Below are 17,193 nucleotides of genomic sequence, written 5' to 3' on the forward strand. Positions count from 1 at the left end.
TACCACTTGGGTGTCTGGCTCACAGAATCTCTCTTCCCCAATTTTCAAAGAGGAATAATGGCATGGTTTGGACATCTGTGTGGCGAAGCCACATCTAATGAAATGTTACCTTTCTGTGAAACAATGGGGGGTCTCTTTGGGGGGAAGAGTGGTGGGAGAGGGTGCCTCTCTTTTCAGGTGTGCCTGCTGTTTATCCCTGGAAAGCTCACACACAGGGGTCTTATTCCAGGCAAGCTCAAGAGACCAGAGCTGATTCCCAAGTGGGGTGCCCATTGAGCTGAAGCAAATAGTCACAGATAGGAGTCCCCCCACCAAACTGGACAACATGTCGGAATTTGCTGTTTTGCAAATAGCTGCTCTTCTTTGAAAGATTTTTTAAAATAATAATAATAATAATAATACCAGTAACCTTACTGTTTTATTCTCATTGTAAACTGCTTTGAGGTTTTCTTCAACCCAGCGGTATGTAAATTTTAAATGCATAAACTGCCTGCAAAATTGCAAACTCGAAGCAAGAATCATTCAAAGTTGCATTGCAAATAGGACGCTGCGTTTTTAAGGCTCGGCGGCTTCTATCCACCTGCTTTGATTTTTCATGGGATCTTAACATCTCCAAGCGAGAAACTTTATCAGACATGTACCAAACAGCAACAGAAGCATGATGGTCACCCACTGTCAAATATTCTGCGAATATTCGGCAGATGTGCTTCAAGTGCTCAGGATAGGGGTCTAAAAAATGTGGGGTGGAACTCTGAATGGAAATTTGAGGAGCACGGTGTCTTCAGCTCTGGTCCCCAACACATAAAGATATTTCCCTGGGGTGGGGTGGGTGCATGCAGTTGGCATTTCAGAGTCCCGGCTCTGACAGGAACATGGAATCGGGATGTTCCGATGCGCTGGGCTGATGCATGGTGCTAACTTGCTTGCGCTGACAGAAGCGGACTTTGAGGCTTAATCCGACGCATAGAGGCTGAGCGGTGGGCCTCCGTAGGTAGCCACCCCCCCTTCCCGACTTTTCCCTCCCTTTTCCCTTCTCCTCATCTCCCCACCCCCCACCCTCCCCGATATTTTTTTTTTTTATTGACTTTGGTTTCTTTAAATTCTTAAAGCATGGTGTGGCCGTTCCTCACAGACTGACGCTTGTTCCCCCTTCCATCTGTCTTTTCCTACCCAGAATTCCCCTACACCCCGTCTCCACCGGGCACATCCGTGGCGCAGTCGACCATCCCCACCGCTGTGATTGGGGGCGTGGTGGGCGGAGTCTCCCTGGTCGTGGTGCTGGCCGTGGTGGTTTTTGTCGTGCTCCGCCACCGGCGCCACACCTTCAAGGGCGACTACAGCACCAAGAAGCACGTCTACGGCAACGGCTACAGCAAAGCCGGCATCCCACAGCACCACCCGCCCATGGCGCAGAACCTCCAGTACCCCGACGACTCGGACGACGAGAAGAAGGCCGGCCCGCTGGGGGGCCACAGCTACGAGGACGAGGAGGAAGACGGCGCCGGAGGGGACCGCAAGCTGGGCGGGGGCCCCCCTGGCAAGTACGAAGACGACTCCAAGCGGCCTTACTTCACGGTGGACGAGGGCGAGGCCCGCTCGGAGGCCTACGACGAGAGGACACTCGGTTTCCAGTACGACCCTGAGCAGCTGGACATAGCCGATAACATGGTCTCTCAGAACGACGGGTCTTTTATTTCCAAAAAGGAGTGGTATGTTTAGTTCGCTCCGGCCAACCCCCCTTCTCTTGCCTCCTCGCACTCGCCACGCGCTGCCTCCGAGCCCCAGGGCCACACCAGCTGTCACGCACAGCCCCTGCGTGCCCTCCTCACGCACGAGCCCATGCGCACACACACACAACACACATCGACCTGGGCAGGGTGCGTAGTGTGACAGAGACTCTGTTTTTTTTGTTTTCTTTTCCTTTAATGAACTGCTGCTGGTTCAGAGGCAACCAGGACAAGGCGAGGCAGGAGGGGGCTGGTCGTTCGTTTTATCCATTTTTGCTTTTGTTGGGGGGGGAGGGAGGGGCTTGGGAGAGGGGGGAACATTTCTCCTTCCCTGCCCCCCCACCCTTAAGTCCTCCACCAGATCTTTGTTCCCTAAAGTGTTGTTTCTGTGGCTTTGGTGTTAAGATTCCTTTCCTTTTAATGACTACTGCCCACCCTTGTATAGTATACTGAACCCTCCCCCCCCCCCGAAAAAACCCTTCTGTTTGTAGTCTTAAGGTGTCTCTTTGTCAATATTTGGGTTTCCCCTCTTGATGCCCCGCTCCCCCTCAACACAAAAAAAACACTGGAACTTGTATGTTGTCTTAACGTTGTACGGGGGACGGGGGCCTAAATCACACACCAATGAATTTTTTGGACTGGGAGGGAGGCCACAAAGACAGAAAGCACAAAAAGCTCGGATGGTCTGGGGCAAAGGCATCTCCACCCTCAACTGGGCTTGTATATCTGTATCTGTATATTCGTTTGAGCTCCTGTTGCCGTTTCCCACAATGCACTTGTGGTGGGGAGGCGAAATCCACCAGCCTTGTGTGTGTGTGTTTTTTTAGGAAACATAACGAATGACTTGATCATCAAAAGAACAACCGTGAAAGTACAACAGGAAACTGCATGATATCCAGGAGGGCAAGTGTAGCAATTTTCCTCCTGTGTTCTCGCTTTGCTTTTTAACGATTATTGTTATTTTCAGTCGGAGGGGTGGAGCGTCCGAGGGCCGTAGCTCAATGGCAGAGCACTGCTTTGCATGCAGAAGGTCCCGAGTTCAGGTCGCGATAACACCTCCCAAATAGACCCCAGCCTGAAATCCCGGAGAGCTGCTGCCAATCAGTGCGGACAGTACTGAACTAGATGGACAAGCAGTGGTCTGGCTCAGTATAAGGCAAGCTTCCTATCTCCCTAAGTTTCCCACGATGGGCATGCCTCATGAGGCTTTTGGTACACGTTCAGAAAACTATGTGTTATCAAAATTTGCTTCCCCCCCTCCCCCCACACATAGATAAACAAGGAAGGGGTACCACAGAGTCAAATTGGGCCCAACATAGAGGTTGCCAATGGGCCATTCGGCTCCCGTGGCTCTCTCTGCTAACTCCTGCCAACCTCTTGCTCCTGGTTGGCTGTGCAGAGTGATTCCCTTCCCACATACTCAGTGTTACTTGAAGGCTACAGGGGACAGGCCACAGCTCGGTGCTGAAAGGTGGGCTTGCATGCAGGAGGTCCCAGCTTCAATCCACAATGGCATCTCCAGGTAGGGCTGGAAGAGAACCCTGCCTGAAATCCCAGAGACCCTCTGCCAGTTAGTGGAGACAGTACTGAGGAAGATGGACTCCACAGGGGATGCGGGTGGCACTGTGGTCTAAACCACTGAGCCACTTGGACTTGCCAGTCAGAAGGTCGGCGGTTCGAATCCCTGCGATGAGTGAGCTCCTGTTGCTCTGCCCCAGCTCCTGCCAACCTAGCAGTTTGAAAGCACGCCAGTGCAAGTAGATAAAAAGGTACCGCTGTGGCGGAAAAGAAAACAGCGTTTCAGTGCGCTCTGGCTTCTGTCACAGTGTCCTGTTGCTCCAGAAGCAGTTTAGTCATGCTGGCCACATGACCTGGAAAGCTGCCTGTGGACAAACCCCGGCTCCCTCGGCCTGAAAGTGAGATGAGCGCCACAACCCCATAGTCACCTTTGACTGGACTTAACCGTCCAGGGGTCCTTTACCTTTTTTACCTTAGAGGGACTCCATATAAGGCAGCTTCCTGAGGCCTGGCTTAGTCAAAGGGCAACGTCCCGCATTCCCAAGTGTTGCTCTATGAAGGAGGAAGAAATCTCCAAGGGCTGGATCAGGCAAGATGTTGCCTTCTCCACAGGATCAGTCCTTGCTTGACCATGCATTCACACCCATCATTGCTTGCAGGGAATGGAAGTGGGCGTGTTGATAGCGTTTCTTTAAATATTGGGGACTTGGCAGGCAGCAGCCATTGCCACGAGGAGGAGGTTAACATTTTCAGTGGCTGCTCACTGTGTGCATAGCTTTCATTCCCATGGCTCATTGATCGCTGGAGGCTTCTCTCAGACTGAGCACAGGGGACTTCTGTCATGTGACATCTTTCAGGGTAACGTAGGGACGAAAGACCCCCTCCTTCTGTTGCATGTCTTGAGGGAAGGCAGAAACAAGACGTGTATACCGCAGGGGAAATGGATTCCAAACTTTTCTGCATCCGGGAGGCCGAAATTCCGCAACCTGAATAAACGACACATTTGTTTGCATTGATATGACTAGATGTGCATCATTTTCTCCTATGTTGAGAGTTGAGTTTTCAAATAATCTGGATGGTGGGAAGGGGGGTCATTTGCTTTTTTCAAGAAAGGGGTGAGGAACAGAGGAAAAACACAGAGGTGTTTTTACAGGCAGTAATGAGATCTGGAAACTTGAGCCCCTCTCAGGTGTCCCGTATCCATGGATACTGGATATGCATAGATCAGAGGTGGATCTTGTGCTTGTGCACCCCAACCTGTGCACATTCAGTGTCCGCAGTGTTTTCTTTTAGTGAAATCTGATACATCCAAGATCCCAAATATCCCTCCAGATGGCTTCAAGACCATGGCCATGTGGAATGCACAGAGAGATCTGTACATAAGCTGTTGGCTCCTTGTAAGAGAAAACGAGAAAGGTTTCGAACAAACAAAAAGCAAGTCCTGATCTAAATATTGCATCTGTGTCTTCAATAGCCACAGGGCACAGAGCAGTTTGTCAAAGGCTGTAGCAAAAACAGAGGCAGCATCTGCTGCATTCCTCTTGGAGGGATCTACACTGCAGGCTTCAGCAGTCATCCGTTCTCCCCAGAGAGCCCTGGAAACTGTAGAGCATGTTCAGCGCAGTCAAAACTACAGTGCCCAGGATTCTTTGGGAGGAAGTTTTGCTGGCTAAGCTGCGATATATGTTTGAAGCAATACCATACCACTTTAAACAGCCATGGCCTGGGAATCCTGGGAAGTGAAGTTCGTTAAGAATCCTGGGACTTGTCAGGCGGCCCCTATTCTCCTTGCAGAACTACAATTCCCAGAGTTCTCCTGGAAGAGGGATTGGTTGTTAAACCCCTCTGAGAAGTGCAACTCTGTGGAGGGAATAGAGGTCTCTTAACAATGCTCAGCACCCTTAAATTATGTGCCACAGTTGTGCTATGATAATGCTTTAAATGCATAATGCAGATGGGACTTTAAGAATGCTGTTTTGATCCTGGACACATCTGATCTGTAGGCATATGATGGCCAATATCACAGACAAACCTATTCTCCATTTGAAAAGCCTCTCTCCAATTGCCCATGTAATGAGTCAATTTGGAGTCCAACGCCCAAGACAGATTTCCTGTATGTACATCTATGCACTTGTTCTTCTTAATCTGCCATGGAATGGGAAGGCAAAGCAACCACCAGCCTTCGTACCGTGCCTGCTGAAGCGAGCAGGACTCCAGGTTTGCGGCAGATACCGCTTCCATATAGATGTACGACAGCACCCAACTGGAGCTTCCAGGCCACGCTTGCGAGGCAAAAAAGGCGGGTGTTAATTTGGCACGCAGGAGAATGCGCGGGTGCCGCATCGCTGTTTGCGCAGCATCGATAATCTGTGTAGGAAATTCAGCATGTATTAAGCGGCCCAGAATTGGATGCAAGACCCCCGCGGGACCCTAATTAGCAAGGCTAAATGATTCACAGTTAATCCATAGCGTGAAATAAGATGCCTGTAAAAGCAAAAAAACAGAACAAAAAATTATGGATCAAGGCTTTTGTCAGTGCCAGGCCTCTGATAGCACTAGGAGCATCCATTGCTGCAGCTGTAGGTATCTGGAGATTCATGTTGCCATCATCCCTGACCAGTGGCTATGCTTTCTGGAGATGACAGGGGGTCACCCAGTGACCTTTGGGGACTCATAGTTGGGAGCAACTGCAGTATAGACCCATAGATGGATAGAAGCATCAGGTGGTTTTGTCGAGATACGGGATTTCTGCTTTTCTCCACCAGCACCCCACCAAGAACCAGGAACCACCAGTAATCCTAGGAAAGTTGGTGTCTCTTGAAATGCAAGCAGCTATTGTGTATGGGCTCAGTTTTCCTCACTTTCCTTGAATTTTGTTTTAGGCAAAGGTATATTAGCACCTCAGAAAGGTGGAAAGTCCATCTGAGAAGTACGGTATTCAGAAATCTTCTGAAACTGCTTTAGGCTACTTTTATCATTTCTGAGCATGTGTTGCTTGAACAGGACACAGACTGCAAACCTACTCAAATTTCTTTTCTTTTCCCCCAAAATTTGGTGGCAATGTAAATTTAAAAATTAAAATAAGCGGGAGGATGGGTTGGTTAGAAAGCTAACCTGGTTAATGCATAAGGGGATGCTCTGTTAACTCTTGATTCACCTCCATTACACCAAGTCCTGAAGAGCGCAGCTCATAGAGGCCTTGCCAGGAATCACCAAGACTAGAACCAGTATTATTTTTCTTGAAAAAGAGGTGCCAGAACTCACCACAAATGCCTCACTTGTTCTCTTATAATGGCAATGGCAGCCATCATGTTTTCTCTCCCAGAAGCCCCTTTAGAGTGAGGGCAAGAAGGGTTGCCCACAATCTGGCTTCTGGTCGATGCCCATGGTGATACAGCATAGTTCTGAAGCCAGTTCAGAATGAGGACAATGCTTCCTGTCTTCACTATTCACTCTTAACCAACTTATGAGAGTAAAACAGTGTTGCATCCACTGCAAAATAAGTGGCAGCAATGAAAGGAGAAGGACTTGGGGAAATGTAAAACAAAAAACCAAACCATGTTCAGCTATAGTTTTCTTCTTCTAGGTACCAGCATATCTTCACCCCCAGACCTAGTGTATTGGCTGTGCATGGCCCAACATCTGGGCCACATTCTGTCCTTGTTAATAAGGATCTCCGAGCACATTCTAAGCCCCCCAATTTTCCCATTTATTGCCTCCACCTCTCTTCTCAGTCCACTTTGCTGCCAGTTTGGAGACCAGCTTGTACTGAAACTGCTGGTGTGATGGAGAGGTCCCACAGACCCAATAGAGAAGCCCCTTAAGCTGCAGACTGGGAGTTCCTCACTCCTGTTGTACTTCTTAGAGTGTTACATCTTGTATCAGGCTCTCCAGCCACTGAGCCAGACTGTAGGTGTTGAGGTGGCCATTTTGTATGTGATTGGGGTGCATAGCAACTTTGGCACAAGCCACGTTACAGAAGGAAGACACACTAGTTGCTATTTGGTCCAGAGACTTGGAGGTGACACAGTAAAGCAGTTGTGGGGAATCCTTTGGCCCTCCAGATGTTGCTGAACTAAAACTCCCATCAGTGACTATCCATTGGCCATGCTTGCTGGGGCTGATGGGAGTTGTGGTTCAGCAACATCTGGAAAGCACCAAGTTGGCAAAGACAGCTAGAGACCCAACATCCTGCTCCCAACACCAGGCAGCCATCTGCTGTCTGAAATTGCACAGCCATGGCACAAAAGCAGCAGCCCCTATCCTGTTGTCTGCAACATCTGGTTCTCAGGGGTAGACTGCCCCTGACCTGGAGGTTCCATTTAACTTTTATGGCTAATAGACTATTGTTAGAACCACTCCCCATATTTTCTCGATCCCTTGCTCATTTTGATTAATGTGAGGTTGATCCCAAAGATGTGCAGTCGGGTGGTAGGCGAACAGTGTTTCTGGGCACAAACTTATCTCTGTCACCCCCATTCCTGGACACCCAGCGAAAAAGGTGGGGGGAAGAAATCTGTGTTATCGGCCAAATTAAATCCGTTTGAAATAGAACATGGCAGGTGTTTTTCTGATGGGATTTATGTCTGGGATTACCCATCTCAATTTACCGTAGTGATTTGATTTCCCTTATTTAATTATGGGACCGATTTTCTTTCCTCGCCTCCCTTTGAATCATTTTTATTCAGCCCATTTAAAAGTTTCCTGTAAGGGGAGGAGGCGCAAATGTTGGGGTGGGCTTGATTGCAAAGCAAGATGCATACTGGGGAAGAAGAAGCCATTTAGATTTTTAAGGGGGTGGTGATGCCGGAAAGCCGTTCGTTATTTGGGTAGAATCACCAGGAGATTTGGCCAAAGGGGTTTTTTCAAATCCTTAAAATGAAGGCAAATGATTGATTGAGACAAAATATTGGATGCCAGAACATGTGAGTTGGCAGTTGAGGTATGCATAGGCTCCCTGAGAATTCTGTCAGAGATATAGTTGGGAATCTACAGCCACATTCATGTCATACATTTGAAGCACTCCAAAACAGCCATGGCTGCCCCCACCCAAATTCTGGGAGCTGTAGTTTAAGGGTGCGGAGAGTTGTTGCGAGACTCCTATTCCCCTTCCAGAGCTACAGTCCCAGAGTGGTTTAACAATCAATCCCTCTTTGTGGGGAATTCGGGGAACTGCAGCATGTATCAGAATCCCCTAACAACTCACAGAGCCCATAATAAACTACAGCTTCCAGGAGCCATGACTGTTTAAGGTGGAATCCTAAAGCTTTGGTTTGACAGTGGCCTAAATCCAAGTTGACTACAACTATAGTGGCCAGCTTGGCCCCGTGACCGTGGGTGCCATGCAGCATGCATGACCCTGGCACCGAAATTTGTGGGTGCTGGGTTTCTTCATGGAGAATTTTATGGGTGCATGGGCACCCAGGGTCCCAGAGAGTTGGCACCTATGGTGGCCACCCTCAGAGTGGCCAGCCTTTTGGTTGGTGGGGTGAGCCACGCTATCCAAATACAAAACCTTTCCAGCTCAGGTGATCCCTGAGATCAGTGTCTTTACCTGAAGTGGAGAACAGGCGAACATATCACTGGCTGACCTTACAAAGACAAAGGGCTAGTATCCTGGTATTTATTCAAACTTTGGCTAGCCAATCCTGATGCTTCATACCACTTGCCAGTCACAGGGAACCATGCTGCACAGCCTGATCCCAATGTAGTTCCATAAACCAGGCCCCGGTTTAAACCCTGGTCGTCCGTGTCACTACCGGAACCCAAGGGCGTTCCTGACTCTGGAACGATTAACCAAAAGTACAAGGGTGTGAATTTTTTGTGTTAACGTGGTGCTAAATGGGGAGGGTGGGGGTATTCTGTTTTGCTAGAACATTCCGTGGGTCCTTCTTCTCTTGAAAGCGAATGTATATGTAATGGCTCTCTAGGGTAAGATACTCAAACCGGTGTAAATAGATAACCATGGGGATTAATTGCACACCAGATGAAAACTTGGATGATTATTTTATTTTCCATTAAAAAAGAAAAAGAAAATCTCCAAAGTGTTTTCATCCACTCGTGACTGTATCCACACCCTTTTCCTCCCCTCTCCTCCCATCCCACCTGCTGCTGTAATGATCATTGTGACATAAGATAAATAAATAAAAACAGCATTCGGAAAAAAAAATCTACTTTTTTGGTAATCTGTGTTGTAAGTGCTTTTGTAAAAAGAGAGAGAGAGAGAGAAGAATATTATGAATAATGTAATGGACTGAAATTGCTTTTATGATTATTATTTTTTGTTTCTTTTATTTTATTTCTTTTTATTTTGTTTCCCCATTCTTTGTAATAATAACTTTTGTCGTTGTTCCTTTTTTTGTTTGGGCTGAACTGGGGGATTTTTTCATTTTGGGGGAAGCAATAATGGCTTTGCCCTCTTTTACTTGTATAAAATTTTTAAAAAAGAGAGAACTAGTGGTTCAACTGTGGAAAGAAATGTACTTTTTTATAAATAAAGAATTTTAAAACAAGGAAGCTGGAGCGCCTGGATCTGTTTCTTCTTTGGAAGCTCGCACCTGGTCTGGTTCTTTTCCTCCTCTGGACCACCAGCAAATATATGTTGGATGGAGGGGGAACTGGCAGCAACATCAGCTACTCTCAGGCTCCCTGCGGATTCTGTTAACCTGCTGTCGGTCTGCTTGTAGTAGCTGGATTACGGTGCATAGAAGCCATTTTGGAAGGAAGCTGCTTGGCAGGCAGACACTTCCTTCCCTTCCCTTCCCTTCCCTTCTCCTTGTCCTCTAATTCTCCCTTTTCTTCAGGGGAGAAGTGCAAGGGGTTCCTCCTAAGCCATGGGTAGGCAAACTAAGGCCCGGGGGCTGGATCCAGCCCAATCGCCTTCTAAATTCGGCCCACGGACAGTCCGGGAATCAGCATATTTTTACATGAGTAGAATGTGTCCTTTTATTTAAAATGCATCTCTGGGTTATTTGTGGGGCATAGGAATTCGTTCATTATTATTTTTTAAAAATACAGTCTGGCCCCCCCACAAGGTCTGAGAGACAGTGGACCGGCCCCCTGCTGAAACAGTTTGCTGACCCCTGTCCTAAGCCTCTTCTTCCTCTTACAGCATTTCTCCATAGCTAAGTGGCGGAGCATCACCTTTCCTTGCAGAGGGTCCCAGGTTCAGTCTCTGGCATCTCCTGGTAGGTCTGGGAGAGATCCCTGCCTGAAACCTGGAGAGCCACTGCCCATTAGTATAGACAATAGAACTGGGTGGACCAGTGGTGTGATTTGGTAGAAAGAAGCTTCATTTATCTTAAGGGCTGTAGCTCAGGGTTAGAGTATCTGCTCTGCAGACAGAAACTCCTAAGCTCAGTCTCCACTAAGGGCTGGGATTGTCCCCCTTCAGATAACCCTGAAGAGCTGGTCAGTGTAAATGATACTGAGCTAGGAGCACCAGTAGCGTGACTCGGGAGTAAGGCAGCTTCCTAGGTTCCCAAGCCCATTCCCCACATGCCCTCCCAAGACATCCCCATCACCTTGAAAGAAGCCTACCTCCATCCAACCCCTTCTGTGTCTGCATGGCACTAGCATAGACATTGACTGCCTCTTGACCCTTTCCTCCCTTCTCCACTGGGGCATGGCCTGCTCATGTGCCCAAATATACACACAAAAAGAGAGAGCATTTCAATGCCCTGCTAGATCAGACCAAAGGGATATCCAATCCGGGATCCTGTTCTCACAGTAGCAAACCAGATGCCTATAAGAAGCTTGCAGGTAGAGTCAATAATAATAATAATAATAATAATAATAATAATAATAATAATAATAATTTATTTATATCCCACCCTCCCCAGCTGAAGCCGGGCTCAGAGTGGCTAACAACAATAAAAGTAACACAGCATTCTAAAATCAATTCATTTAGTCTAAATGCAACAGTGCTCTCCACCACGTGTGATTCCAAGCAACTGGTATTCAGAGCCATGCCGTCTCTGAAAGTGGAAGCAAAGTATACCTATCATGACTAGAAGCTGTTCATGCTACTTAGTTTGTCTAAGCCCAAGTGGGGCAATAAGTCTGGTTTCAGCCAATCCACCAGTTGTCAATTTCCGTGCATGGATGTAGCCATACTGTTGTTGAGGCTATAGGCAGCCCTCATTTGGGTGCTTCCCAATTGACCTGTGACTGCCTGCTTCATCTCTAACCACGGAGGCACCTCTCCACACAGTTGCTTGTGTGAATAACCATCTCAGGGGCTAAGCAGTTCACGGGCCACAGTCTCCATCCCCTCTCTGCTTGTCCCTGGTCTGGGATGTACAAACTGCCCTTCAGAACTCTTGGTAACTTATTAATGTTGGAGGCCAGGGGGGTGGGATTGCCTTCACTGATGTTCATCAGATGTTTTCCTTACCTGAATAGGACTATCCAGATTTCATGATTAGGTAAAGCTCAGTGGCATCTTAGGAGTTTACAGAAATTCTGCCACTCGAGGAATGTCATCCGTCATACAATTCCCCACCTTCATTTGAAATGGCAGAGTTACTTCACTTTTAAGGCAGGGAAATCTGATCGCCATCTTGAAATTTCATTTTCAGTAACCTGGGGTGGAGAACCTGTGGACATCCAGTTGGTGTTGGACTCCCACCTCCCATTAGCCACCATGGCCAATGGTCAGGGCTGATGGGAGTTGTAGTCCAAGAATATCTGGAAAACTGCTAGCTCATCACCCCTTGTGGTAACTGCTCTGTGTTTATCAGATTCCCGTGTGTCTGGCTTCTGAGCTCTCTGCCCAAGGAACCCCTAGGAAATGTGGTTCTGTGAGTGAAAGCTGAGATCTGGAGGAGCATCTTTTTCCTTTCCACTGGAGCTGGCTCGGAAAGGGCCAAAGAATGAGAAATCACCCCCACTATGATCTTCAACTAGGACGTGGCTGTCACAACAGGGATGTGTCACTAGGTCCCTGGCCGGCAGAAGAAGCCATGGTGTGTCCTTCCGAGTGCCAGCTGGGGACCTGTCATTTCAGGTTGCCTTTGGGGGAAAGGAAAATAGATAGACAGTGGCAGCGGTGGAGGGGGACTGTCTGGATAGATGGATTTGGCCTCAAGGCTCCTTGTAGGATCTGCTCTAGAAGGGGAAGGTTATGGTACTTCCTTTGGTCTGGTCTGGCAGCCATCTTGCTCTTCCATTGCCCTTCCTTATCAGAGCAGCATTTGGCCTAAGCCCAAGGAACTTCGGCTTCCAATACCATCTGTCAGGCTCAGAGCTCCAGCGGAGACTACCTTGCCGCTTAGCGGATCAGTGCTGTGTATGTGTTCGAGATGCCCTTGGGTTTGGGTTTGTTTGGTTTTCCCCCCTCACAGCAAATTTCAGGACAAATTTGAAGAGGTGTCAGCAGAATTTCACTAGAAGCCAAAGAGAAGTGTTACTAAAATGAGTGGAATTCTAACAGTGGCACTGCACATCCATTGCTGTCTATGGGAATGAAGCCACAGAGAACATTGATGTGTATGTTTAGCTGAGCTGCATCGCGGACATCACCTTTTTGCCTTTCCTTGACTCTTGGGGGCCCTGTTGAGAGCTGAGCACTGGTAAATAATGGTGGTTATGTTCTACCTCCACTGTCTGAGGGAGAATGCTTCTGGTCTAGCAGGCTGTTTTTATGTCCTTGTGAAATGCATTGCTCAAATTGCCTAAGAGTTACTGCAACTTTCAGGCTGTTCCTTGGTTAGATCAGCAAAGGAACTGTAGGGAACCCAAAGAGTTTTGATAAGACACTCTTTCTTTCCTTTTTTATAACAATATTTTATTCTTTTTTCCATGTAGAAATAATTTGTTGCTCAACAGTTATATTCCAATTCAACAATTCCAATTTAACTTCCCGCTTACCCGGCATCGATGTTTATAACCCAAAATACAGACAATTGAGGTTTAAGGTTCTGTCTTATCTAATTCCATCCTAACATGTTTCTTAATATATTCTCCTGTTTTCTTACACTTCAAACCCTGCTGTGGTCTTCACATATGGGGAAACAGCTTTTTAAATAGACTAGAAAGGGTTTCCAGGATTCTCAGTGCTCAGAAATGGAAGGAGGAGAGAACACCTCAAGGGATGAATGATAAGACACCCTTTCTTGATGCCCTCAGAAAGAAAGCATTACCACATACCAGGGATCGCGACTTCCAGATGTTGTTGGACTTCAGTTACTACCAGCCCAAATCAGCTGAGCCATGGGTCACAAATGATGGGAGTTGTAGTCATTATGTTGATTAATCCTGTCACGGATTGCTAGTCCAGCTGTCCTATGGGCATCACAATCCTCAACTGTCCTGGAGACCCTGTTGGGAGTCGAGGGCTGGTGAAGAAACAGTCTTTGCATTGGCCAAAGTTGGTATGAGATGAGTGGAGAAGTTGTGGCCCTCCGGATGTGGTCGAACTCCAGCTGTCCTCAGCCCAAACCAGCATGGCCAAAGGTGAGGGGTGAGGGAAGCAATAGTCCAGCAGCACCATTTCCCTGGAACTACTGTTTCTCATGGCTTTTTTCGAAAGGAATTTTGAGGTTCTTGCTCTGGAAAAGCACCTGAAGAATTTAGAGGAAAGTGAGTCTTGATAAGACGAATGAAAGATCTCGAGGCTTGGGGGGGTGGGGGAAGAGGCCCCACAAATCCCTAGTATGTATAAATCTAGATTCCTAACAGCTGGTTCAACACAGCTAGCCAAGCGCAGAAAAGAGAACAAAGGCACACAGATTGGGCACTGAACTGGAAACGGGAGGGAGGGAGGGAGGGCCTGGCTGCAACGTGGCAAATGGCACTGTAGCAACAACCCAGAGGGAATTTCTGCCTTTCTTTTCCCAGGCCTGTCCCTCTCACAGCTGAGCAATGGGGGGATAAAACCATAACATGGGGCTCTCTCTTGCTCTGTTGGAGCTGCAGGGAGCCTGGAGCGGGTGCACTCCCAGTTTGGGTTTCCTTGGAACAAACGAGGAACAGGTGTGAGTCCAAAATTCCCACAGAGAGAGCAGGGCGGGGAAAGGGGAGAGTTTCTCAAATTGCCCTCGCAGCTTAGAAACAGCATTGCCAGAGCTCCTCGCAGCACAGTTCAGCTTTAGGCATAGCTATAAGGTTGTATGCAACCACATTTCACTCTGAGTAATCCCACTGCAGTGAATGAATCGTAAGTTAGTCTTGCCCATTGACCGCAATGGGCATGCTCATTGGATGCAACCCTATAAGGTTGCAGCCAACTAAAATCTATTCAGAGTAGGCCCATTGCAGTGAAATTGATTTGTGAATTGAAATGAACAGAACCAAAAGTTGTATAGTGAAGGTGCCAGACTCGCCCCAGTGGGTAGGAAAATCCAGGATTTAAGGGCTACCTTAGAGAAGGTCATCTCCCAGGTAACAACCACCCCAGACTTCTGAGGGAGGTGGAACAACTAAGAGGGACCCCTCTGCTGATCACAACACCCAGGAGATTCTCAGTAGAAGGAGACAGTCTCCCATATATTTGGGGCCTGTCAGAGATTTTTACAATCAGGTGGTGGTATACCAATACTATTCAGTCAATCAATCAATCAATCAATCAGGCAGGCAGGGGGTATCAAGATTGACTTAGCTTGAGAGCAGCAGACTAAGGCATGCAAGTCAGACTTTGTGGCACACACAGCTTTGTTCTCCATTTCCTCACCATCTCTGCCGTCTGAGGCATCTACTCCACTCTATCCAACGTTAGGGCTGGCCCTGCATTCTCAGTCAGGCTAGAGCAGGGGGCACCAACATAGTGCCCAAAGGGGCCACTGTGCTTGCCAGTACCTCCTATGGCACCCATGAAAGGTCTGAACAAAATCCGTCTCAGAAATCCACAGCACAATGAGATACCTTTTGCTCTTCCTGCTTAGTTCCTGTCCGCACCAACTCAGCCTCTTGTATACTGTACATGTTCCCTGAAACATGCCCATATTCCACTGCAAGGACTGGACGCCCACCCTCCTTCCCTTTCTGAACAAAGGAAAGGAGCAAAAAGAAGCTTCTCTTTGAATGAGAGTGGCAGTCCTGATGTAGCTGCCTTTCACCTCCACTGGAGATGTGGAATCTAATGGGGGCTACGCCTGCCCCATATTTTGCCCCTTCTTCTGCTTTTTTTCAGATATGGCAGCCATTTTATGTTAAGGCACATCCCCCACAGAGCAGCCATTTTGTGACTGGCACCTGCAACCCTTATTCAAAATTCCAAATGGGCCCAGTGATCCAACATAATGGGCGGCCCCTGGGCTAGAGGCTGCTTTAACGGCTGCTCAGCATTCATCATAGCCTCTCGACTGTGTCTCTCTTCCCCTGAATAATACATTGAAACAGTTGGAAAATCCGGACATTTCCTTCCCAGCAGATATTCAAGGCTATGTCTTTAAGCCAACATTATATAGAAAGGACTCCTTTTAAAGACCAGATCACTGTCTCCACAGATTTTTCTTATCCTAAAGTTAAAATACAGTGGTACCTCAGGCTACAGACGTTTCAGGTTGCAGATGCTTCAGGTTCCAGACTCCGCTAACCCAGAAATAGTACCTCAGGTTGAGAACTTTGCTTCAGGATGAGAACAGAAATCATGCAGCGGCAGCGGGAGGCCCCATTAGCTAAAGTGGTACCTCAGGTTAAGAACAGTTTCAGGTTAAGAACGGACCTCCAGAACGAATTAAGTTCTTAACCCGAGGTACCACTTTACTATATAGCTTTACTATATATAAGTATGGTACCCAACCTGAGAACCTTGTGCTTGAATTCATGTTCTATTTCCTTCCTTGTGCTTGAATTCATGTTCTATTTCCTTCCATCAAGCTTTCTTCTTTCAGTTGCCACTGCCCTCAGGGGCAAGCACGCAGCCTGGCCAGTAGCCAGACAGCAACTGGCAAGGAGAGATGATGTCTGAGCTGGGAGCAATGTGTCTGTTTGTGGCCTTTCTTTTCTTTTTTAGCAAAGGCCCTCAGAATCACCTGGGAAAAGGTGGCAGACCTACATTTTGAGTGCCTTGAAGCTTGAAATGTCATGGTGGCCTCCTCACAACCAGCCACGAGGTCTGGGTAACCACTGTTATCTTCTTCCGTGGGGTTGTTTACCACAAGAATTACGTGTGTGCTACTAACTCTCAAACTTTGAAAGATATATGAAAAAATAAAATCAATCAATCAATTTGAGTAGTGCAACTCAAATTGGGTTTACTGGACCCATTTAAAAAAAAAAAAAGCAATGGGGACCAAAGATGCTTCTGGGGCCCCTCTGGGATTAGAGTCCCTGAAGTTTAAACGTCATTAGTTTCATAGTAGAACCGCTCCTGCTTGTGAATGTAATTTAGCTCCTTTGAAGCTCTTTTTTCATTTTTACATAAAAAAATAACATGCAATAGGGTTCTGCCATCTTTCTTGTGTTTACTGTTAAGTTGTGGGTGAACATATCAGACGACACAGCGATTCTTCAAACAGCTCTTGTTTATTCACAGGCCAGAACAGAACAGAACTGAAGGGTTCAGCCAGCCTGCTTATATAGAGCTCCACTAGAACACAACAGTAACCACTTTCTGTAACTATCCAAACACTGAACGTCACTTTCAATCCATTATTTGCATATGTGGACCTGAGTGAAAACTATCTACAGTATCCCCCTGCTGGCTCAGGGTGAGAACTTCGGTACATAACATTTACCCCTACAATAATCCAGTCCTTAGACTTTCTCGGGAAAACATGGGGTGGATCTACACATGGGGGGTGGATGCTATAAATAAGTCATGAATTAAATCGTTTTACCCTATGTAAAGAATGCCTGCTTCTTGGGAGAAAAGCGATCGATGACAAACCTAGACAGCATCTTAAAAAGCAGAGACATCACCTTGCCAACAAATGTCCGTATAGTTAAAGCTATGGTTTTCCCAGTAGTGATGTATGGAAGTGAGAACTGGACCATAAAGAAGGCT

General features: G+C 47.3%; 1 protein-coding gene across 7 annotated transcripts in view; it reads left to right on the top strand.

The window, feature by feature from the left end:
* The window catches only part of NECTIN1 (nectin cell adhesion molecule 1), a 186,609-nt gene that overhangs the window by 123,385 nt on the left and 46,031 nt on the right, over positions 1–17,193 (top strand). For 2 of the 7 annotated variants that reach the window (XM_083588729.1, XM_083588731.1), the window contains one exon: positions 1,175–9,761. The exons of the other annotated variants lie outside the window; for them this stretch is intronic. In XM_083588729.1, coding sequence (XP_083444855.1) covers positions 1,175–1,719 — 545 coding nt within the window. In that variant the 3' untranslated portion in view covers positions 1,720–9,761. Of the gene's footprint in view, positions 1–1,174; positions 9,762–17,193 lie in introns of those variants that run through there. 7 annotated transcript variants of the gene reach the window in all.

The sequence above is a fragment of the Podarcis filfolensis genome (assembly GCF_964270895.1).
Source record: "Podarcis filfolensis genome assembly, chromosome: 15".
NCBI classification, from domain to species: domain Eukaryota; kingdom Metazoa; phylum Chordata; class Lepidosauria; order Squamata; family Lacertidae; genus Podarcis; species Podarcis filfolensis.